Here is a 23576-nt window from a genome sequence, read left to right as displayed (position 1 = left end):
AAACTGCAACACAACACTGTCATTTTACTCAGACTTCACCTCAATTCTCTGACATTAAATGCGTGGCTAATTAGCTTCCCAGGTAACACAGCCAGTTGATGTTAATGCTATTAACATGCTATGCTAATTTATTAGCACCTGCAAATTGGTAAGTCTGCACAAATTACATTTGTTTTTGCTCCAAATTTGCCAACAAAAAGTTGGTTGTGTAGTTTACAACAATTTGATTTTACAGATGAAAAAGCAAACCGATATGAAGTGTTGTTCATGGTGCCCTGATGGTGGTGCCTGCTAACAGTGAATTGACAACATTAGGCAGGGGTCCCCAGTTAATGATGAGGAAACAAGCATGAAAACTCCAAATGGAAATAAATACATGAAACTGTACTGACAATGAAGATAAAGGATGAAACAGAGAAACAACAAGCTAGGCCAGATCAGGGAAGACCTCAATGAGAATTAGGGCCTGCCACCAATGAGTTAATATATTCTGATCCAACATAAGCTTGTTGTGTTCTTCACAATGCCACAGAGGAGGATACATGTTGGCAGATTTTATAGGCGACCAAACATTTCAAAAGTCTGACCAAAACAGACATCACCCATTCTTAACCAAGCAGATCATGCCCCACTGGGTATTATATGCTGTCCTATCCAGCCTAAAAATTCTTTTACTTAAAGATATTACACTTATTAAGGAACTCATTATGTAATTAATTAGGGACATAATAAGGAACTCGATACATTTCTTAGTGAGCAGCTTTTCAATCTAATAACATCAATCACTTGGAACATCCAACAGCCACCATCTCTGAGAGGAACATGGATTTTTCTGGATCCATGCGCTGGATGTAAATTTGTTGTGGATAAAATGACATACCAAGGCCTCTACTGCCATCTAATGGCAAAAACGAATACTGCTGTACAATTAGGAAATGCTGTGACACAGCTAAATACATATACATACTTCACTGTACATACTTAATGGTCAGCGCGTACTATGGGACTGGACAATTGGACACAAGAAGCTGCATTCATAAGACCAGTAACTGTGGACAGGATGGGATATCTTCTGAAGTGTGTATAATTATTGTTGGGCCATGACAGATTGCCAGGACATATCACAGGTACAACTGATCTGATGTGTAAATCGCTATACTATAGAGCCACCTTGTACTGCCCCAACCTATTCCTTGGAAAATACTTAATCACATGAATTCATGAAGTGAATGCATTATTTTAAGCAGAAATTATTCACCTGAACTTTAAAATTTGCATGTCACATCTATCAACCATATATAATATTCATAAATTAAATGGTTATATATTTTCATATACTTTAAAAGCAAGGAGATATGCATACATGCCTCCAGTAAATAAGTGGGTATTAAAATTGTGTTATTATAAATGGATAAGAAAATTGTTGGTAATGATGGTGAAACCATGGCTCTTGGCACTACCTAATAATGCACAAAAAATTAACTTTTTCATTTTTCTTTATCACAAAGAAGTAACACAAAAACACATTGACTTTAGCAGTGCTATTTATCAAGTAGTGTTTATAAATCTGCGTACATACACCAAAGTATGCACATATGTTAGTATTTAACACATGAGCACAGCTGTAATAATTCAGTGTTCCTGTCAGAGCATTATGTGTCTTCACTGTAACTCGCAGTGTTGGATATTTTCCACTAAGTGTCACCGTTGTTTCAGCTGTTAACAGGTATCAGCTGCAGCGTAAATTGATTTGATTTATTTGACAGTGGGTTGTTTGGATGTTTAGTCAACATGCAATGGGAAAAAAAACTTACACCATTTGAAAATATCTCATTATTTGGCTTACAAAAAGGATCCATTTGAATTTATTCTGAGTTTGAAATTTGAGTACAATTACTCCTACAAGTTAAACTACACTTCAAAGTATGAAAGTATGAATCAAAGTTTATGAAATCAGTAACAAATTAATCCAAACTTATTTATTTATTATTATTACTTGACTTCAGATTTGTAGTTGGACTTCCCCATGTTTCTTTTTAAGCATTTAAAAAGAGGTTAAGCTGTTAGATCAAATGTTTTTAGTGCTGTCAGCGTTAATCTCGTTAAAATGACAGTAACGCCACAACCGCATTAATGCAGCAAAACTCCGTTAGCGAGTTGACGCGGATCACCCTGTGTGTTGGGCTAATGAAATACTGCTCTTTTATTTATTAGCATCAAATCACACTAACAGCAAGTCTATATGATGGAATTTCAAAGTCTCTACAGTTTCTGTCCAGCTGCAAATAAAGTAACATCTTAATTAAATGTAAAGAGTTTTCCTAACAAAGCAAAATTATAACAAGTAATGGTAACAGTTTGGGCTGATAGCACATAATTGGGCCTTTACATGCAGTAACGAGGTGTAAAAGTATAAAAATATTTTTTCAGTTTTAAAACCAAAGTACAAACCTAAGTATAAAAATCACAATGAAACACGTGGATAAAAGCAACAGATCAGTATTTTATTAGTGTGCTTTGGTTTGCTTCCAGGTGGAGATAAACCTGCCGGGAAACGCAAACCGAACTTACCGTACAGAGTTTTTAAAGACTACTTCCGCCGTACTTCTGTACAGTAAGTTCGGTTTGTGTTACTATATTTCCTGTGAACCTTTATGTCCATTTGAATGGACACCAAAGAGACTTTGACTTTTGAATATAAAAAGTTATGACAATCTGTTGTTATCCTCGTCAGTGTTTTCCTTTCTTTTTCGTTGTAATAAAGATAAGCGGGAAAAAGGCTTCTTTTCCCATAAGCTTTCATAAAAAGAAATACAGTTAGCAATTTGCAGTCTCATGAGGTAAAACTGCAGTCAGATAATATGTTATCTAATATAATAGTGCCGTATTAGATAACATGACATTATCTGAGGTTATCATTATCAAGTCATAGCATCATGTTAATTGATTTTTTTATAGTGGGAAAGAAAAATGCTAACGTGCTCTGTACATAACAGGTTTTTATACCCAAAAAGTCTAAATCTCCTACCAAAGTCTGGCTTCCATCCAGCTATCAATAAAAGCTCAAATGTAAAAGCAGACAGAAGCAGAGACACAAAACTCATTTAACAGTAATATTTCATTATTATTTCTCTTGAATGAGGCCTGTGTGTCGCCTGCAGTTTTGTAACTTTCTTCCTCATATTTTCCTGTTTCAGTGTTTCTGGCAGTTTACATTATATTAAGAAGAAAAAGTAAACAGATTTAAAAAAAAAAATAAAGAGTGAATATTTTGAATTCTGTTAATTTCCAAAGCAGGGAAATGACATCAGCCACAAGTTTTTCATTAAAAGAGCTGCACTACGACTCCTGGGGAAAAGAACCACACTTTAGTTTAATTCAGTTCAATTCAGTTTTATTTATGTGGTGCCAAATCACAACAGTTGCCTCAAGATGACATTTTTGGAAGTTTTCAGAGGGTTTTTTTTTTTTAATCAATCAATCAATTTGTTAATAAGCACATTTAAAAGCAACTCAGGTTGACCAAAGTGCTGCACATAGTAAAAAAGTAAAAAGTGGAACAAACACATACAAAGAACAAAACAATAACTCAGTCACAATTAAAAGCTAGTGAGTTAAATTCACATTTTTTTAGCTCTCATCACAATTACAAAAATAACACAGACACTGGTTTTGGTATGGCTGAGTTATTTACAGTTATATAAACTTATATGTCTATGGCCTTAGCAATCCATAGGAAATCCTGCTGCTTACTTTTCAGTTGCCTTTAGCTACACAATTGAATTTGCATCACGATGTCTCATCACTTTAACATCTTTGTTTCTGTCCTACTTTCCTTACTCATATCTGCTGTATTTTAATGCATGTAACTGAGCCAGAGCAGCAATGATCTGATGTGTCAGCTGTTCTCTGAACCAGTTAAAAATCTGGCAGCTCCATTTGGAGTTTGACAAACACATGACTTTAATGATTGAGTTGGGTTAATCATTTTCTATTTTTTGTTGCTTAATTCTGAGACAACAGTTGTGAAACACTGTCCTGTCATAGGCCTTACAGATTTATTTACTTAAGCAAAGCAATTGATGATGACACTATGTATCATTTCCAAGTCCAATTGAACCACACCCAGACCCACATCTTTAAACAGGTCAGGGCACTAATCACTTAACTGTGCCCAAACACAGCAATTAGCACACTAGACTACTGAACCGGGCTTTCAGGTCAAGCACACTGGGCATGGTGTGTATTAGCGGTGCGACCCATGACAGGGTGTCCATTAGTATCCACAGCAGTCAAGATCATGATAGAAAAACAGGTAAAAAAAAATCAGTTAAAGCACAGAAAAATATTAAAATAATCAAATGTTTTTATGTGTAATAACGGTATGTACCTTAAATAATTCACAATATATATTTTTTAAAAGTCATTGAATCGTAAATTGTAACCATTGCATCCCAAATTAAAGCGTGTGTTGAAATTCACTGCATTATTTTGAGGTCCAGCACAACCTCCAGGAGTTCTAATCATCTACTAAGATTTCAGTTTTCAAAGGTTTGCTCCATGCATCCACCCTAAAATGTAAACTCCAGATTATCACATTCTGATGTGGTGAGGAAAAGACAAAAAGTTTTAGAAAACGTTCTATATTAAATTAAATTGTGTCAGGATTTTATGTATATCTCCAGAATAATAACAAGTGGTGTTTTCTATATTTATAATCATCATAAACAATAAAGGCCTTTACACACCAGATGCCTAAAATCTGTGGGAATATTTTGAGTGTTAAAAATATTTTTTGGACCTATTCTTTATGTAGCACCAACTTTGTGAATTTCCTCATGAGAACTGGATGAACTTCTCCTTCTATTACTGCTTAGAAACATCAGCAACAGCTCAGCATCCTTTCATGTTGATGCCATTTTTTTCACTGTGCATTTGGTGTCTAACAGCCTTACATCAGTTGTCACCCTTTGCTTGATAATGTTTACCCTTATACACATGTAGTTGGAGTTTGCATATTTTAATTGATTTTAAACTTACAGTTGGAACCCAGACTTGACTAATATGTGAACAAATGGATGAATTTACAGTGATACAGCTGACATGGAAACCAATTTCATACCATATTTTAAATGATCAGCACCAGAATCATTTCACTAAATCTAGAAACTATAACAATGGATTCTAAACTGTCATTAACTAAAAATTATTACCATTAATTAGTTCATCATATGGCAGATAATCAACTTTAAATGATGGTCAAAATGGTCCTGAATCACCGAGCTAGTCCTCTAAAAAAGCCAACTTTTGCTGAAACTGGAGAGTTTTTTGCCGCAGCTCTTCCATGAACTCACGGTGGCTGAACAGCTTTTCTGGTGTCTTTTCACGCTCGTGTTGCAGAATCTCCCGTGCCTTCTCAAACATTTCATCGGTGTAGTGTGATCCTTCATTTGCTGCTACCATCTCATCGATCTTCTTGATCAGCTGAACCACTTGAACTCTGTTCTTATCTTTGTTGTTGAAGACATAATACCTGTTACCACACCTGCTCACTACCTCTTTGAGTTTAGGGTGGCCTTCTGTCAAATACTCTTGTATGGACTTCTGCTCAGCCAGCTTGTCACCATGAGTGAAGACTACAATCATGTAGTTCGATGCCTCAGGTCCAAAGAGTTTCTCCAGGGCTTCCACACAGTTTTCTTCTTCTGGGGTAAACCTGCCAATCTGAAGGACCAGCAGAAAGACGTGAGGTCCAGGACTGGCCATGTGGATGCATTTCGCAATCTCTTTATTTATGTCATCTGCCTTTTTAAATGTATCCAGAATGCCGGGGGTATCGACCACATGGATATCTCTTTTGCAGTATTTAACTCGTTCTCTTGCACAGGTCTCTGTCACTGACTCTGAACTCACTTCAGATTTAAACAACTCTTTTCCAATAATGGTGTTCCCAACAGCACTCTTCCCAACACCAGTTTTCCCAATCATCACAATCCTCAGTGGGTCACCTGGAGAAAGAACGTTTTTGTTATACTTATTGCATGGATGAATAGATTTTAAATGGAGCCTATTCATAAGTTAACTGATGAAGCATTGGTATCTAATCTGACTGTGTTCATAGAGACTTGAAATCTAGTCTATTCTTTACATCACCTCCACTTTCCCGCACTGATTCTTGCTCACCTGTGTGAGAAAATCAGTCTTCGTTCCCCGTGCTACAAACCTCAGTGCACTTCTGTCATTCTGCCTTTCAGACTGTCATATGACCCACCTCCTTTCCATCTCCAAGTCATCCTGGTTGCTCGGAGCCTACTAAGCCTCCACCTGCTTCATCTCCACAACCACCAGTGAGTAAATTTGGGGGGCTTCTGTCCTACTTCTATAATGTTGCTATGTACTGTAGCTACATCAGTTTAGTCCCCAAGGAGTTAATCACACAATAAATGAAGTTAAATTATGCAAAAATGATCTCTCCCTATCAATTCTTTGTGTTATTCGGTTCTGCTGAAAGCCTAAATTTAGTCTGAAGCAAATTAAAGCTCCAACTTCACCTTCTGGTATCGACCCACTGTTGCCCATCTCCTGTCTGTTCGCGACTTCATAGAGAATGAACTGAAATGCAGCTCCACTGTTTTAGTGTGAGATCAAAGACCGCACTCCACCCACAGGGCGGATCTAATCTCTCAGCCTATATCAGCAAGAGTCTGATCTGTTTCAAAGGTAGTTCAGAGACTCCAGCGAAACCTGCAGTCTTCATGATTAAGCCCTTAACAAGATGAGCTCTGCACAGCCTCCATGTAAGTTACTGCTGTACAGCTTTATTACAATATTATATACTGACAACAGATAGATAGATAGATAGATAGATAGATAGATAGATAGATAGATAGATAGATAGATAGATAGATAGATAGATAGATAGATAGATAGATAGATAGATAGATAGATAGATAGATAGATAGATAGATAGATAGATAGATAGATAGATAGATAGATAGATAGATAGATAGATAGTTTGAGCTGTGTGTGCGTGCGTGCGTGCGTGCGTGCGTGCGTGCGTGCGTGCGTGCGTGCGTGCGTGCGTGCGTGTGTGTGTGTGTGTGTGTGTGTCAGCACAGCGTTAGAGCTTTTAGTGAGTGACTGAGACACAAATTTCCCCTTTTTTAAAATTTGAAGTATATTTGTCATTCATAGTTGCAGATAAGTGATTATATTGTCTGTTTACTGACATTTTGTTAGTTTTTTTAAGTAAGAGGTTAAAAATAAATGTTTAAATAAATATAAATAATCAAAATAAGTGTAAATAAATCTACTATAGAAGAATCACACCCCATAGGTAGAATAAAGGAGGAACATTGACAGATTTAAGTTTTGTACAACATTTTTATGGAAAATTAAGTTTGTTTGTCTTTCCTAAAGATTATCCTGGGAAGTTTACCATCGCTCTGCTCGGAAAGAGTGCTGACTCAGTGAACAGGACTGGAAGTACAATCATTAGAGATCCCAATGCTTCTGTCACAAAACTGGGCAATTTTGTTGAGCATAACAACAACCTCTACAGAATCATCAGTACTTGTGATTTCTTTGATGAGCAATATGATTTCCCAGATCAGCTAATCATTGATTTCATGGCTCTTTCTGATCCTGGACCTCGTCTGTTCATATTGGTAATAGATTCAAAAAACACACAAGTTGAAAAAGTTGTGACTCAAATCTCTCACCTTCAACGTGTGTTTGGAGAAAATGTCACAGAAAACATAGTCATCGTGTTGGAAGAGAGTCGAGAGAATTTACAAGGTCGCATTAAGGAAATGTACAATATCCAGATGGCAACTATGAATGAAAATCTTGCTTTCCAATGTAAGGAGTGGTGTTCACACCAACGGCCATTTCAGTTTGACTACAAAAACTACCCCCAACACACTGTGAAACGAAGGAAAGATCACCTGATACGCACGAGGTAAGAATTGTCTCCCTCTGAGACATATTTTATTAACAACTAGTTTGTATTTCTCTATTGTCTCTATCAATGGTGAAATTCCACATTGTTCAAATACTACAAAAAGTTCTATATTCTGAATAATACATAGATCACAATAATTAACTAAATGTGTTCAATCCTCACAAGTTACAGTACTATTTCTGACATTTAGCACATGTTTAATCTCTCCTTCATAATTTAACAAGTCCAAACTTCATCCTGTAAAATAAAATGAACATGAAGCCTAATTAATTAATTACTTAATTAACTCATTGAAGAATGCAGTTCATTTTTTTCCAAATATTTTTTATCAGGAGAAAGTGTGATTATACAGGTGAGACTTATCAGAGAAACACTGGCAGGTCTGCTTCTACAGAGACAGGAATGCAAACCAAAGTGAAACACAGGTAATGACAGAATTCAGTCCTTTGTGATATATTCAAATGGATTTTTCAAAACAAAACTAAAGTGAATTATGTTTTGTCTTTCAAAAAAAGATAAATCTCAATTACAAGCATAAGCATCCATTTCAGAAGATTTATTAAAGAAAAAAAAACAAGCTGGGACCAAGAGAGTGCAGAAAACTCCTGCCACAGCTATTGTTGTGATATTTTATCATTTCCTTCTCTGTTGATATTTAATGACCACATTAATGTTTCAGACACTCATGGCATGCTCAGCAATATCCTCGGAGTACAGGTGAGTTTCTTAAATCCACCTATGTTAGGAAACTGATCTTTTGGCTTTATGTCATGTATTAAATTATGTAATAAATTATGGCAATAAATGAAATATTTTCATCAGCATCTTAAATTAAATTTCAGACCAGAGTTTAAAATGAAAAATAATTTTCTGATAAACACACGCATATCAGTTCAAACACTAAGTTAAAATGAAAGTATTTGTTTAAATTTGAGAATATTAACCAAATGCATAATGATCTGATTATGAATAGTGGGAACTCTGACTGAAAATCATGATGTGACCAACATTATTGCAGCCATACAGACTACAATGAACTTGCATTCTCGCTGCCTTTTGAACAGTTGCTTGATAGATGGGAAGCAGAACTGCAACCACTCGCATTATGAGAACATCTTTAAAGTGACTTTGGGGTGTCATGATGTTGATAAAATAAGACAGAGATTCTGGTATCAGTTTCAGATGGTATGGAAATTAACTATAAGTGAAAATCACAGAAAAATACAGATTTCATGCCGAAGTGTAACTTGTTGTAGGACAAAAAACTGCAAAGTAACACTGATGCTTGACGACCATGCTGTTAGAAAGTAATATAACGACAGTCAAGTTACCTACTGAAAAGAGATTCATCACACACACTGCACTCATAGCAGACTCAGCATTTATAAATTAAACAGATGCTCTCAAAAGCTATCACTAACATAGTTGCTCAGTACAGCATTTGCTTTTTTCTGACTGTGTTGTTACAAAATTACAAAATCACAGTATATGAGTATATGATATGCCCTTTTTAGGTGCCAGCTCACAGCAGATTTCCCTGCCTGCAAAAAGAGCACCCGGACAACATGATGGTATGCTTCAAAAAAACACAACACATGTAACTTTGACAGGAAAGTAAATTAAAGTATTTAAATAATATTTGAAGTACTCCTTTATAAATTTCGAGGTTAAAAAACCCCCAAAACAGGCAGTCTTAATGTCGGACTCTAGCAACTGCAAGGACCTGCTGCTAAAATAACTAAATGTTTTGTCTGACCACATCTTCCAGGTGTCTATGGTTCAAGGGAAGGTCTCTATAACATGGTTCTTCTCGGGAAAAGCGGAACTGGAAAGAGTGCATCTGCAAACACCATCCTGACTGCTGGGAAGCTCATTGGTGGTTCAAACCAACATTTTCAGTCTTATCCCAGCTCCACACCAGTCACCACCAGGTGTGAGGTGAAAATAGTGGAGATATTTGGGATACCAGTTAGAGTAGTTGACACCCCAGACTTTTTTTATGAAGAGGAACATGTAAACCAGGCACAGGTAGAAGAGTGTAAGAGGTACTGTCAGGAAGGGCATTGTGTGACGTTACTTGTGATGCAGCTGGGCAGGTTCACAGATGGTGAGAGAAACATATTAGAGAAGCTAGAGAAAAGCCTTGGCTGGAGAATCAGGGACAGCACAATCATCCTGTTTACACACGGAGAAGATTTGAAGGGCAGTGTAGATAAATTTATCGGTGAAAGAAGTCACCTGGACCACCTTGTGAAGGCTTGCAGTAATCGTTACCATGTATTCAGGAACAGCTCCAAAGACTCAAAACAATTCAAAGCACTTGTCAAGAAATTTCCAGATATGTTTCCAAATTTCCCAACAATAAGAACATCTACGATGTCTTGTTTACGTTAGCTGTAGCTGCTTTACACTGCAAGTCCAAAAAACAAGTCTTTTATACAGAGAAAACGTTTCAAGTCTTTATAGAAAAAAATATCATATGCACAGTGAAAATTGTGTTTTCTTTGGCTGATTCATATTGAATGTCCGAATAAAGTAATTTGAAACTATCTACCACTTTGTGCAAGATGGCAAGTATGAATATCATTTTTTGAAGCTGTGTGAACTTACTGCTCTTGCATACTGATCATTATTTTGTGATATTAACTCTAACCTCTAGTTTTCTTATACTTCTTAGCATCATGGTCAAAATATACAAGACTTGTCTCCACTAATAAAAAAATCTTTGATCCAACTTTCTGTCCTGCTGGATATCACGTTGTCTATGTTGTTGTGAAATTTAGATTGCATACAGCAATAATGTTAATGGGCAAGCTAAAGGTGGCTATTTGACAGATACCTTTTTCTGAATTTCACGTCTATGAGGCAAGATTGATAGAGAAATGTACAAGGATGTAAAAATTAATAATAATCAATAAATAATAATAAATCCAGCATTTATGTTGATTCCATTTATTTAATTATGCTTCAGTTTATTCTATTACTGGTCTGTTATACTGACTGGTCTGTATGGAATATGTGGTAATTTAACACTGAACAGCCAGAGTTTCATTGTTAACTTAAGGGTTTTATATAAAATACTGCATTAAATGTTTAAGAATCTTGGCTTAGTGGTATGGGGTAGGGTCCAGCTCAACCTTTTACGAACCAAGAGGAGCATCAGTATTCATCATTTGAGGGGGACAAGCTGAGGACTAGCCCTTTAACCCTGGATCTGGGCCTGTGCCAGGGATTGGCAGATGCAAGTAGACTTGGATCAGAGACTAATTTTTCCCACAGAGATCATAACAACTACTCTGCGATCAGACCTTGTCCTCTGGTCTAAATCCCAAAAACCTGCGTACGTCATTAAGCTGACAGTACCATGGGAGGAAGCAACTGAGGAAGCATTTGAGCTTAAGAGGCTGCGGTATGCCAACTTGGCAGCTGGGGCAGAGGACAGAGGCTGGAAGATCAAGGTGTGGAAGTGGGGTGCAGGGGCTTTGTAGCCAGTACGACAGCAAAACTGCTTAGAGAGATTGGGATCGGAGGACAGGCACAACGGTAGTCTATAAGAGAATTGGCTAACACTGCTGAGAGGAGCAGTCACTGTGGCTAAAGAGGGCTGACACTTGGGCAGCTAAGGCAGTTAGCTAAGCACGAGACACACCCCCAGGATTGATCAACCCGTGGTGGGCCTGCCTCAGCAGGGGGCATCAAAAGGGTAGAAAACTTAACACTAGAAATTCTGCTGGTTGACTGATACAGCTGTCTCAGGGCCTCCTGGGGGCCGTGCAGTTAACATCATGGTAATGAAACCTAAAGGAGGTTTCCACTGCCTCTCTTTTAAGTATGCTTTTAGATACGGTGAGGGGGGGGGGGGGGGGGGGGGGGGTGTAGGATGTAGTCCGATCCAGTGGGGGAGTTTAGGATGCCAGATCAGGCGCCCCCCTTCCAGCTCTCCTCTCTGATCTTTTCTCTGTTGTCTTACTTCTCTCTATCACCTTTTCTATTCCTTTGAAAAAGTGAGGCTCCATAAATATTAAAGAGGTACAAGAAAGTAAATTGTAGAAAACTAAACAGAAGAAAGTAGAAGAGAAGTAGAAGAGAAATAACAATTTTAACATAAACCAGTGACACACTCCAGGGCCTGATCAACCCTGGCAGGGCCTCCTTGGATAAGGGTGTCTAGTGATAGACGTGGCCGAAACACCCAATGAATCCAAGGTCCACTGCTGGAGTGAAGATGGTAGATCGTAAATAATTGTTTTTTTGTAGTTTTTTTTTTCTTTTCTTCTTTTCTTTATCTCCTCTTTTCCCTATATATGTATTTGTAAATGCATGTAATGATTTTAAATATATGTGATTCTGTTTGTTTTTTGTTTTTGTGTTGTTTTCATTGTTGTGCTGATAATGAATAAAACATGTAAAATAGAAACTTGCCTCTTGGCTTGTTCGTTTTTTACTTCTTTTTACAAGGACGACATGCTGCTTTGCTTGTGTTGCGGTTATTGGTTTGATCTAGTTTGGTTTGGTTTCCATCTCCAGGGCAAAAACACTTTTTAATTTGTGAATACAAAAAAGTGACGATAGCCTGTTGTTCATGTCCTGGTCAATGCTGGCCTTTCTTTTTCACAGTAATAAAGATATGTGAAAAAACAGGGCAACTCCTCGTCTTCATTTCCAGTCATTTCCAATCTCATAAAGTAATAAAATGGCATTCAGGTATTTCGTGACATGATTATGCCTTGATAATTTTTTAACAGCAGTAATCATGATCACTAATGTGCTCTATGGGAGTATAAAACATTTGATAACAGGTTTTTATTATGTTCAGAAATCTTAGTAGTTTCCAAACAGCTTTAGGTAAAGGTTAAAATGTAACAACAGGTGAAACACTAATTTGAATATTTCAATCTGACACATAAAACTAGTGCAAATATAAAGTTACTGTCATTGTATTTTGAAAATGAGTCCTGTGGTCTGTCTGTAGTTTTGCTGTTATCAAGTTACTGTAAAAATATAAATCTAAAACTTTTATATAAAACTTCTATACACTGAGCATTGATTCCCTATTACCTCTTTTCATTCCCCGGGGGTTTATAACTACTGCCTCATGTAATTTTGTCTCCTCTCTCCCATCATCTATACTTTGTCCTTGTTTTCCTTCTCCCTAAATGTTCTCTTTCTCTGGAGATTCCAGAGATTTTGTTAAAAAGAAGCTTTCCCTGCCCACATTCACTTAGTTCTTACTCCTACGGGACTATTTGTTGATGTCTCTAACAATGTAAACTCTTTACCTAACAGTATGAAGTATTCTGAGGCAAGTAGTGCCGCAATTTGGTACAATATAAGTAAAACTCAGATCGATGCTCTGACCTCTTCCTCAAATTATGATATGATACCAAAATAGTAAATAGATCGTTTTCAATTAGTCACTGAATTTTGACCAAATCGCGATTGATGTATCAACTTTTATGGTTGATAGTGAAACAAAAAAGGTGAAAAAAACCTTTTTTTTCAATTCATGTTTTATTTAATTACAGCAGATCTTGAATTTGTATATACTGCTCAAACTATTTACTAGTGAACATAAAAATAAATGTAATGTAGGTTACATACCAGACATACAGACTTAAATTATTTATACATTTGTTCTCAGACAACACTATTATACACATAATAATAGACATAAGACAGCATATCAACTAAAAACATTAAGCAGTTTTTTAAGCTACTGTGATTACAAAATTGGAAACTAATGGCCGTTTACATCAGATTAAGGATCCATTATTGACTCAGAAGACTGGCAAGTGTAGTCCTAGCTAGTCCAGCCCTCTGGATTAGCCAATATTTGCTGAAACAGGATGACTTTTTGCCGCAGCTCTGCCATGAAGGCCTCATTTAAAAGCTGTCCTGATGTTTTTAATTGCTCCTGCGCTTTCTCAAACATTTTATCTGTGTAGTGACATCCTCCATTTGTTCCCACCATGTGATCGATCTTCTTGATCAGATGAGCCACCTGAATTCTGTTTTTATCTTTGTTATCGAAGACATGATATCTTTCACCACACCTAGCCAACAACTGTCTGAGTTTAGGTTGGCCAGTTCTCAAATACTCTTGTATGGTTGTCTTCTCTTTAGTTAGCTTGTCACCGTGAGTGAACAGGATGATCGTGTAGTTTGTTGCCTCAGGTCCAAAGAGTTTCTCCAGAGCTCGCACAGAGTTGTTTTCTTCTTGGGTAAACCTGCCAATCTGAAGAACCAGCAGGAAGACGTGAGGCCCAGGAGTGGTCATGTGAATGCATTTTGCAATCTCTTTATTTATGATGTCTGTATTTTTAGACGTATCCAGAATGCCGGGGGTATCGACCACTTGGATCTTTCTTTTGCAATCTCTAACTCGTTCTATTTCACAAGTCTCGGTCACTGACTCTGAACTCACTAAAGACTGAAAAACCTCTTTGCCAATAATGGTGTTACCAACAGCACTCTTCCCAACACCAGTTTTCCCAATCATCACAATCCTCAGAGGATCACCTGTAGAAATAAAAACTCTGTTATACTCATGATAGGTTGAAAATATTTTAACAGCAAATTACAATAGTTGTATCATTTCATACATTCTGCGTCATTTCATTTGGTTAGCAATCTAAATTTTAGCTGGAGGTCTAAATTAAAGTTTCAGCTTCACCTTCAGAGAATGACTCGCTGTTGCCCATCTCTTCTCTGTTTGGAGAATGAAAGGAAGCAGGATTCCTCTTAGTGTGAAGAAGATTATAGCAGTCTGCCCACAGGGTGGATCTAATCTCTCGGCCTTTATCAGCATGAGCTATTTGAAAGCTAGTTCAGAGGGGGAAGCCTGTAGGGTTCATCATTAAACAGTTCTGCTGAGCCTTCGCGTGACTGTTATATAATTTTATTACTACTTGGCAAAGTTCATCATATTTAATCCATGAAAGTTTTACATATACGCACATTTACATATCTATAAATCTACAGGGTGGGCCATTTATATGGATACACCATAATAACATGGGAATGGTTGGTGATATTAAAGTCCTGTTTGTGGCACATTAGTATGTGAGGGGGCAAACTCCTCAAGATGGGTGGTGACCATGGTGGCCATTTAGAAGTCGGCCATCTTGGATACAACTTTTGGTTTTTCAAAACAAGATTCGCCGTGTATGCGCTGACTCCACAGACAAGGTACGCGAAGATATCGGGATAGGACAATGGCGGTAGGTCGTCTGGGTTTCCACTCCACTGCCTTTTTTTATACGAGTCCACATTACCGATGCACGCTATTTTTTCCAAGTACCATCTCTTGGCATCTGGGCGCAATCGGTCGCGATACAGCCCTTTGTCTTTTGTGCTGATTTTAAGCATGGTTCTGGCAGTCCAGCTTCCAAGTGTGTTTGTTTTGATTCGTGGCCTTCTAACATGGCGGCGCGATCCCACAATGCACTGCGGTGTGACATCAACTCCAAAGCCAAGACCCTCTTATGGACACTCCTAATAGGCCTTAAAGATAAGATAAGATACCTTTATTAATACCACAAGAGGAAATGTCATTAAAATCTGGGACAACGACAATTATAATAACTGTCTTGAGACCTGGGGTAGAAAGAGATTGAAGTCCCCCCTCGCTATCTCTGCACAGCTAAGAGAGGTTAAAAGGTCTTGATATCCAGCCTTATGTGACTAAATATGATCAAAGTGCTAAAACAGAGCTTTTCTCTAGTTCCTAATAATAAAGCATTTTAATTCTTAATCAAAGACTAATCAAAATATAAGTTTGATCAATATATGAATGAGAAATGTATTTTGAGCAGTAGAAATGATTGTTCTAATGTCTGAGTTTTGTGGTGGTGTGTTTGTGCACATGAGCTAGCTTCAACCTTCAACCCAGTTTTGTGTGTGTCTGAAGGAATGCAGAAAGATAAAAACTGTGTTGTCAATTCATCATACACATAATGTTAAATATGTGTATGATGATTACAACAACAATATTGTTGTACTTGTTAAACACAGAACCATGATTTATATGGGGTTACTGATGGTAATACAGTTGGACAATCACCTAAATCTGATCAAAATATAAGCCAGCATACAGTCCCAATCAAAAGTTTAAGATCACTTGAAAAATGGCAACAACAAAAAATCAACAAAAAATCAAAATCAAAATCAATCAAAAAAATCAAAACAAGGTTGGGAAGAAATGGGAGTGAGACAAAACATATTCTTTTTGAGCATGCAATCTGTTGAAAACAACTCTTAAACTGAAACAGGCTGTTTTACAGCAGTTCACCACACATTTAAAAATACGTAACATATCTAGTCCAGCTCATTTAAAACTTTATATTTAAAGACTAAAGATTCAGACTTATTTGTTTGTAGGAATATTTGAAGGAAAACATCACAGCATCGTGGAAGAAGCACACTTTGTCTAATATGGCTGCTGGGGGCAATAGTAAAAATAGGGGCATTTCCAAATCCCTCCTTTAGATTTGCTTTAAGCAAACAACTGGAAAATGCAGGAAAAGTGTATGTACAGTGGCAATTTTTGTGAGGGAAATGTTTGTATAGCTCATATTGAGTTTAAATTTGCCACTGGTATTTAGATTATAGCATTGTAACAATCACAAAAAATAAGACTGTCACACTGTACAAGCAACTGAACACAAGATTCAGATCATCAGTAGCATGTCAAAAACAAAAAATGTTTTCAAATGAACATCAGTGCAACTTCAATAGTAATACCAATTATCAAGGATATTTTTCATCAGCTAATTGTTTGCCGTATCTTACTCATATCTGCCTTTTATGCTGGTACAGATGTAACAGGTTCCGTTCCAATCTCATTCCACAGTTAAGTGACAATCACACATATAATATAAAATAAGCTCTTTTTGATCTAAACTTAGTTGCTTCTGAGTTTCTCTTCCAATGAAATGTTTTTTCAGAAGGAAGTTGACTTTATCAAAATGCTTTACTGTAAGTTCTGTTTCCTGGTTTTTATCTGTAGCTGGATGGAAACCAAAGAGACTTTTGATTTTACAGGAATAAAAGTGATAAACCTTTATTACATACTCCATATAGAGACGTCCAGCTACATGCAAGCTCATCGGTTTTAGGCTTTTTATTAATATTATGGTTAAAGCATCCATTTTTTAAAATCAAAATTATCCACTTACTTGTTTTTCAGTTTATTTTCCTTTGGAATTTTCAGTCTTCTTCTGATTTTTACCTGTTAATTGTTATTCAATAAATTGGAAGCATTTTATAGCTGATAGCAACTTAAATTCTGACCAATCTTCTCATACCACCATCTTATGGCTGCTTTTTTGCATTCATGAGACTAAGGAATAAAACCATAAAACCATAACAGACATCATGATGGAACGACATCAGCTGTTGGTCCACAGAGCTCAGACTAGAGTACTTGCTGCAACACCAACTGTCTGCCATCAACTGTCTGCCATCAACTGTCTGCCATGAGGCCTGAGTTTTAGTCCATTCCAGACTTCGTTCATTGTTCAAAACTCTTAACAATCCTGAAAGAGTCAGAAAGGAGTTAGAGAAGAGCATAAGAGCAGGATTTAAAGGAAAAAAGATGGGTTTTGATATTTATGAATCAGTAAAAAACTAAGTCATATGCTTATGGTTTGCACCATAGTGCCTTATGAATAGTATGCTTATGTATGTTACAAGAGTTTCCTCCTTCTTTCAGACTTTCGTCATTATTACACATGCCATCATCTGGCAAGAGATCAGATTTTTAAACAACTGGATCAGATTTTTAAGCCAAAGTGAAACGTTGGCCATTGTCTCTATACGATAAGTACTGAGACAACAGGCAGTGGGTTCCAAAAAGCAAAATGGTGATAAGGAAACATTAAACATTAAAAGTCATTAGATGTTAAAGGACTAGAAATGGAAATGAAGTAGATATTAATTTGTCTTACAATTTTTTTTTTCTTTAAAAAGCCCATTGGTACATATTTTACATTTGGTTTTGAGTTTGTTTTCATAAGGCATGTTTCTTCTAAAAAGTACTAGTAAAAAACATTTTTGCAATGAGTTCTGGTAATATTTCCCGTTAACTTTTACCTCCATGTGGATAGATGCCAAAGAGACTCTGACTTGAATATAAAAACATGACACGCTCTGTTGTTGTCATACTCTTGTACTGATTACCTTTACTTCTCTCTTTGACAGTAATAAAGATAAGCAAGAAGTCTCATAAAGTCTCATAAAAAAGTGGTAGTCAGGTAATTTTATCATAGTGCCATATTTAATTTATTGCAGTAAGACTAAGCACCCTGGTGAACAATCAATCAACTGAGAACAGTTTTGTTTTTTTATTCAGAGATCAAAGTCTTAGTGGTTTCCATCTAACTGTAAAAAAAGTTAAACTGTAACAACAGACTTCTGCAGCTGAAACACTATTTTGGATCTACTTTTATCTAATTGGACTGGTTCTTATATAACGTTTTTCTGCTCTACCTGAGCACTCAAGGCACTTTATACAACTTGCCTCATTCACATCATTTCATACAAGCCCATTTTTATGCTTTTTCTACGTGCTTTTTCTAAGTGTTTTCTATCTAACATTCACACACCCATGGAAGCATCAGAGAGCCACTTGGGGTTCAATATCTTGCCCAAGGATATTGAGCATGCAGACTGTAGCAGCCAGGGATTGGAGCTCCAACCTTCCAATGAGACAACTTAATCTACCACAGGGAACAGGCCTGTGAGTTGCCTGGACTTGCTGTCCTCGTGTAAATTAACTGATTTTAAACGGTCACTTCATGTCTCGTCCTGTTTTAGCTTCTTCTTGCAGTTTTCAGAAGTTTGAAAAGAAAGATGAAAGACTGAACATTCTGAATAATGAGTTTGTTACTTCAGAAGTTGTTAGAAAAAAAACACAGCCACACTTAGCCTCATCAAGTCTGCATGATGAAGCAATATTGGGGATTAGTGAGGTAATCCTGAGTTTTTCTGAGGGTTAGAAGTGAGATTCAGTTCTTACTAGGTTACTACAAACATGTAGCAAACTAAGTTCCAGATAACAGATCGGTACATATAAAACCACCGTATACTAACCATCATGTTTTTCTCTTGGACCTTACTTTGTTGTAATAGTGAGAGGGTGTGTTGAGAGAGTGAATTGTTTTGGGGGTTTTTTGAGATTCCCAGATAGAGGTAAATTGAAAATTCATGTACAACTACTACTACTGGAAACCTCCATTACGAGGACTAAAATGGACATAGATTTATGCTACTTCAGTTTTGTTGCATTGAATTTGGTAAAGTCACAAATAAAAACTTTATAACTTTTGTTGTTGTTGTTGTTGTTGTTATTATTATTATTATTATTATTATTATTATTATGTTATTTACTCTGTTATTTACATAAACAATTAAACAGAATCACAATTTTCAAATCCTTTAAAATCTGTTTTTAAAATCACACTCAGAAATCACACACTAGAAAGCAAAGGGAGATGTAAGGTTTGCTCGTTTACCGGATTGAATAATAGTTGTTACTGATCGGATTTGGGGAAATTCCTCCTGAAAGAAAAATGAAATAACCCAGGACGTAAAGGGTTTATTTCATAAAACATAGTCAGCACTTCCTGTGCTATTGACCCTATGACGGCTGAGATTCCTCTCCGTTTTACTGGAATCCAAGCTAATGCCATCCAGACTAAAATATTGCTTTAATCTGGATGGCTAAATGGCTAAAAATATAGTTTTGGGGTCCAAATGCAAAACTCTGCTCATTTGTGATTTTTCTATGTAGATAAATATAATTTGCTTTCATCTGAATAGCTACTGAAGTGTATACAGAGTTTCCTAAAATAGTCCCATGGAAATTATGTTTACCGAGGAACATATCCAGTCCCACAAAACTCTGTGGAACTCCAAAGGTAGCACAGTTCTCTTAATAGCAATAGTTTATTCTAGTTAGTAATCATGTTGTGATCAATCCAATTACATTTCTGGAGAATAGGAAACTGTGTATTGCTTGATACTAAAAAGTTACATTTAAAGACCTTGGCTAAAAAAAAAGAAGTTTTTGATACTGATTATTTAATATTCATCGCATTAGGTAAGTTCTGGTTATTGGTTATGATTTCTAGTGTTTAGGTGTTTCTGTGGCTCTTGTCATCCTTGTCTCTATGTTCATGTATTTGATGTTTGACTTTGATAGTCTCGTGTCCTGTGTTCAGTGTTTTGAGTATTGCTCCTGTTTGCTCCGTCCTCGCGTCCCTCTGTGTGTATTTATAATGTGTGCTTCTCCCTGTTCCTCATCGGACCGTTTGTGTGCCTTCCTCCGTGTTGCCCCTGTGTTTCCTCCATCAGCTTTCCCTGCGTTTCCTGGTACCTTGTCCCTTGCTTCGGGTCTCTATCCTCAGGTTATGTGTTTATGCTTATTTTCCCTGCCCAGGTTTTAGTTAGTTTCCTCAGTTCCTCCTGTTTGTAGGTTTTGTACAGCTGGCAATAAAAGCTTGTTTTTTGTTATCATCCACCCTCATCTCCGTGTGCCTGCATTTGGGCCCTCAATCTCCTCCTGCCATGCCATGTGCCTCACCAGACCTGGCATAAATGGCAGGTATCTGAGATATTTCAGAGCATCCTGTTAGTTTCTTTAAAATAACTGGAGACTTTTGTTTTGGAAATAAAATTAAATTGAGATTTTCCTATACCGGCTTGTACAATTTCAGAAACAAAACTCCCCATTCTTAAAGCATACTGATTTCATAGTTTCATCTCTTGTTTATTGGCCACATTTGTTTGTGTGTGTAGGTAAAAAAGTAAGACAGGAGGCCTTTTGCAATTTAACTGACATTTTACTTTCAACCCTAATTCAAAATAAATTTTGGGACAGTGTGTAAAATTTAAGAAAAAAACAAAATGCAATGATGTGGAACAACAATGACATCAAGAGGAAAGAAAATATGCCAGATGTGCAAACACTATTATACAGAGAATAAAAGGCATAAGACAGCATGTCACCTTAAATCTCACAGCTTATTCAATTTTGCTGTGCAAAAAAAGCCACTGTGATTACTAAAGATGGGAATTAAGAGCTGTTTGTTCACCTTACAGACATATTATCAACTCACAAGAATAGCTAGCATGGTCCTAGTCATCAGCCCAGCCCTTTGCATTAGCCAACACTTTCTGAAACAGGAGGACTTTTCGCTGCAGTTCCAACATGAAGGGAGCGTTCTTTAAAAGCTTTTCAGGTGTGTCTTTATCTTCTTGCTGCAGAATCGTCTGTGCCTTCTCAAACATTTCATCAGTGTAGTGTGATCCTCCATTTGCTGCCACCATGTCATCAATCTTCTTGATCAGCTCAACCACCTGAGTTCTCTTCTTATTCATGTTGTTGAAAACATGGTATCTATTACCACATCGATTCAGCAACTCTTTGAGTTTAGGATGGCTGTTTCTTGTCAAATACTGATGTATGGTTGTTTTCTCGTGAGTCAGGTCATCACCATGAGTAAACAGAATCATCATGTAGTTTGATGCCTCAGGTCCAAAGAGTTCCTCCAGGGCTTGCACACAGTTGTTTTCTTCTTTGGTAAACCGGCCAATCTGAAGGACCAGCAGGAAAACATGAGGGCCTGGAGAGCTCATCTGAATGGATTTTGCAATTTCTTTCTTTATGTCATCTGCACGTTTAGATGTATCCAGAAAGCCAGGGGTATCGACCACATGGATCACTCTCTTGCAGTGTTTAACTCGTTCTCTTGCACAGGTCGCCGTCACCGACTCTGAACTCACTTCAGACTCAAAAAGCTCTTTTCCCACAATCGTGTTGGCAGCAGCACTTTTCCCAACACCCGTTTTCCCAATGATCACTATCCTCAGAGGATTACCTGCAGAAAGAAAAAAATGTTTAGTTAGAAACCCAAATTTAGTTGAAAATCTCATTTAAAGCATCTTTTACACCTTTAGGGATTGAGTCGCTGTTGCCCATCTCTAGTGTGTTTGGAGAATGAAATCTAAGCAGCACTCCACAGTTTTAGTGTGCACTCCGCCCAGAGGGTGGAGCTAATTCTCAGCCTATATCAGCATGAGTCTGACCTATTTCAAAGCAAGTTGAGAGACGCTGCTGAAACCCACAGCACTCTTCATTAAATATTTGCCAAGATGAATTCTCCTGAGCCTTCTCGTAAGTGACAGTTATTTAGTTTATTACTTCTTGTCAAAGTTCATCACATTTATGAATCATTTGCTGGTGTAATAATGTGATAATGAATTTCTGACCTTGAGATACCCGTATTGGGACCAAGTATCACGTGTTTATTTGAAAATAACATAAAACACAAACAGATTTAACCGTTCCTGCATTTTTGCAGTGTTTTAAGAGTAACTTATTTGTTCTGTTTTCCTACAGAATGTCCTGACAAATTTACCATCGCTCTGTTTGGAGAGAAAGCTGATTTTGTGAGAAAGATTGATAATATAATTCTCAAAGGAACCAACCCTGCAATGACAAATGTGAACAACTTTGTTGAGAGAGAGAATGACTTGTACAGAATCATCAGCACTCCTGATTTTTTTGAAAAATGTCATCAACACGACAAGCTGATTATTGATTTCATGGCACTTTCTGATCCTGGGCCTGATCTGTTCATACTGGCAATCGATGCAGAAAACGACCAAGAAGATAATGTTCGGGCTCAAATACTTAAACTTCAAGATATCTTTGGAGCCAATGTCACACAAAGTTTAGTTATAATCTTAGAAAACCAAAAGAGCCGTGGTTTACTGGAGAATGTGAAACAAATGTTCTATATCCAGATGGAAATTGTAGATGAAAAATGGTGTTTATGCCGCAAGTCATTCCGGTTTGACTACAAAAGCTGCAGTAAGGATGTTGTGGAACAGCGGAAAAATGATCTGAAACACACAAGGTAAAAACTTCATTTTCTTCCTATCTGTAATATACTGCATTTGAATAACAAGTCTAATTGTATTAACAGTTAGCTTCTGTTTCCTCTAATGAGGGTATCCATCAAAGGTGGAAGAAGTCACGAAATCATTTTTATTTAGTTGAAATGCCATAATGTTAAAATAATAAAATATAAAACATACTTTAGGTTATGTTAAACAAGTCTCATCCATTTCTTGCACTGCTGAGGTTTGGTGGTGTTTCCAGCTTACATAATATAATGACACAATACTATGACACTTCAGGCAGATTTTCTGCATTGCATTTAAATTTTGTTCTTTTCATTTAACATTAAAATGGTTCTGGTCAAGGATTAGGTGTTTTATTAGTCCACACTACATGCTCTGAAATGACATGGTGAAGTGTGATTATACGCAAATATATTTTTTATGTTTTGTCATTTGCTTTGTAAATACAATGGTCACAATTACTCTTCCAGAAACACAAAGGTTCTACCTTATAATCCTGGGAGCAAAGGTGAGTTTGTAAATTCAATATATGTTATAAAACTGACTTGTTTTTATTAAATTATAAAGTGAAAGTACACTCACAAAGTAATCAATCCATTCTATTACTGACTATTGAAAACAGTCATAGTACTAATTTTCTTATTTTTGCAACAGGTATACCGGTATAATGAAAGTTAAATAAAAT

At 36.8% G+C, this 23576-nt stretch overlaps 4 protein-coding genes across 4 annotated transcripts; 1 reads left to right on the top strand and 3 right to left on the bottom strand.

The window, feature by feature from the left end:
* Positions 1-5273: 5273 nt before the first annotated feature.
* Positions 5274-6591, bottom strand: LOC113027381 (GTPase IMAP family member 7-like). Its single transcript, XM_026176996.1, has 2 exons — positions 6552-6591; positions 5274-6008 (listed from the first exon to the last, which is right to left on the bottom strand). Exons 1-2 carry the CDS (start codon positions 6577-6579, stop codon positions 5284-5286), a joined length of 753 nt encoding a protein of 250 aa, XP_026032781.1. The 5' UTR covers positions 6580-6591; the 3' UTR covers positions 5274-5283.
* A 144-nt stretch (positions 6592-6735) lies between these two features.
* LOC113027380 (GTPase IMAP family member 8-like) lies at positions 6736-10897 on the top strand. Its single transcript, XM_026176995.1, has 6 exons — positions 6736-6797; positions 7420-7960; positions 8296-8388; positions 8643-8680; positions 9478-9534; positions 9732-10897. Exons 1-6 carry the CDS (start codon positions 6776-6778, stop codon positions 10355-10357), a joined length of 1377 nt encoding a protein of 458 aa, XP_026032780.1. The 5' UTR covers positions 6736-6775; the 3' UTR covers positions 10358-10897.
* Positions 10898-13763: 2866 nt separating this feature from the next.
* LOC113027379 (GTPase IMAP family member 7-like) lies at positions 13764-14664 on the bottom strand. The gene is made up of 2 exons (XM_026176994.1): positions 14637-14664; positions 13764-14482 (listed from the first exon to the last, which is right to left on the bottom strand). Exons 1-2 carry the CDS (start codon positions 14662-14664, stop codon positions 13764-13766), a joined length of 747 nt encoding a protein of 248 aa, XP_026032779.1.
* Positions 14665-21023: 6359 nt separating this feature from the next.
* Positions 21024-21944, bottom strand: LOC113027378 (GTPase IMAP family member 7-like). The gene is made up of 2 exons (XM_026176993.1): positions 21917-21944; positions 21024-21843 (listed from the first exon to the last, which is right to left on the bottom strand). The coding sequence occupies exons 1-2, from the start codon at positions 21942-21944 to the stop codon at positions 21101-21103; spliced, it is 771 nt and encodes a 256-aa protein (XP_026032778.1). The 3' UTR covers positions 21024-21100.
* Positions 21945-23576: the final 1632 nt, after the last annotated feature.

The sequence above is a fragment of the Astatotilapia calliptera genome, chromosome 7, assembly GCF_900246225.1.
Source record: "Astatotilapia calliptera chromosome 7, fAstCal1.2, whole genome shotgun sequence".
NCBI lineage: Eukaryota > Metazoa > Chordata > Actinopteri > Cichliformes > Cichlidae > Astatotilapia > Astatotilapia calliptera.
This window is presented reverse-complemented; position numbering and strand designations above follow the sequence as displayed.

Bases quoted from the DNA above. Each gene is read 5' to 3' on its own strand.
- LOC113027381 (XM_026176996.1), bottom strand. From the start codon at position 6,579: ATGGGCAACAGTGGGTCGATACCAGAAG. The intron at 6,009-6,551 runs GTGAAGTTGGAG...TTCTTTCTCCAG, and splicing joins CAGTGGGTCGATACCAGAAG to GTGACCCACTGAGGATTGTG.
- LOC113027379 (XM_026176994.1), bottom strand. From the start codon at position 14,664: ATGGGCAACAGCGAGTCATTCTCTGAAG. The intron at 14,483-14,636 runs GTGAAGCTGAAA...TTATTTCTACAG, and splicing joins CAGCGAGTCATTCTCTGAAG to GTGATCCTCTGAGGATTGTG.
- LOC113027378 (XM_026176993.1), bottom strand. From the start codon at position 21,944: ATGGGCAACAGCGACTCAATCCCTAAAG. The intron at 21,844-21,916 runs GTGTAAAAGATG...TTCTTTCTGCAG, and splicing joins CAGCGACTCAATCCCTAAAG to GTAATCCTCTGAGGATAGTG.
- LOC113027380 (XM_026176995.1), top strand. From the start codon at position 6,776: ATGAGCTCTGCACAGCCTCCAT. The intron at 8,389-8,642 runs GTAATGACAGAA...TTAATGTTTCAG, and splicing joins CAAACCAAAGTGAAACACAG to ACACTCATGGCATGCTCAGC. The intron at 9,535-9,731 runs GTATGCTTCAAA...CACATCTTCCAG, and splicing joins AGCACCCGGACAACATGATG to GTGTCTATGGTTCAAGGGAA.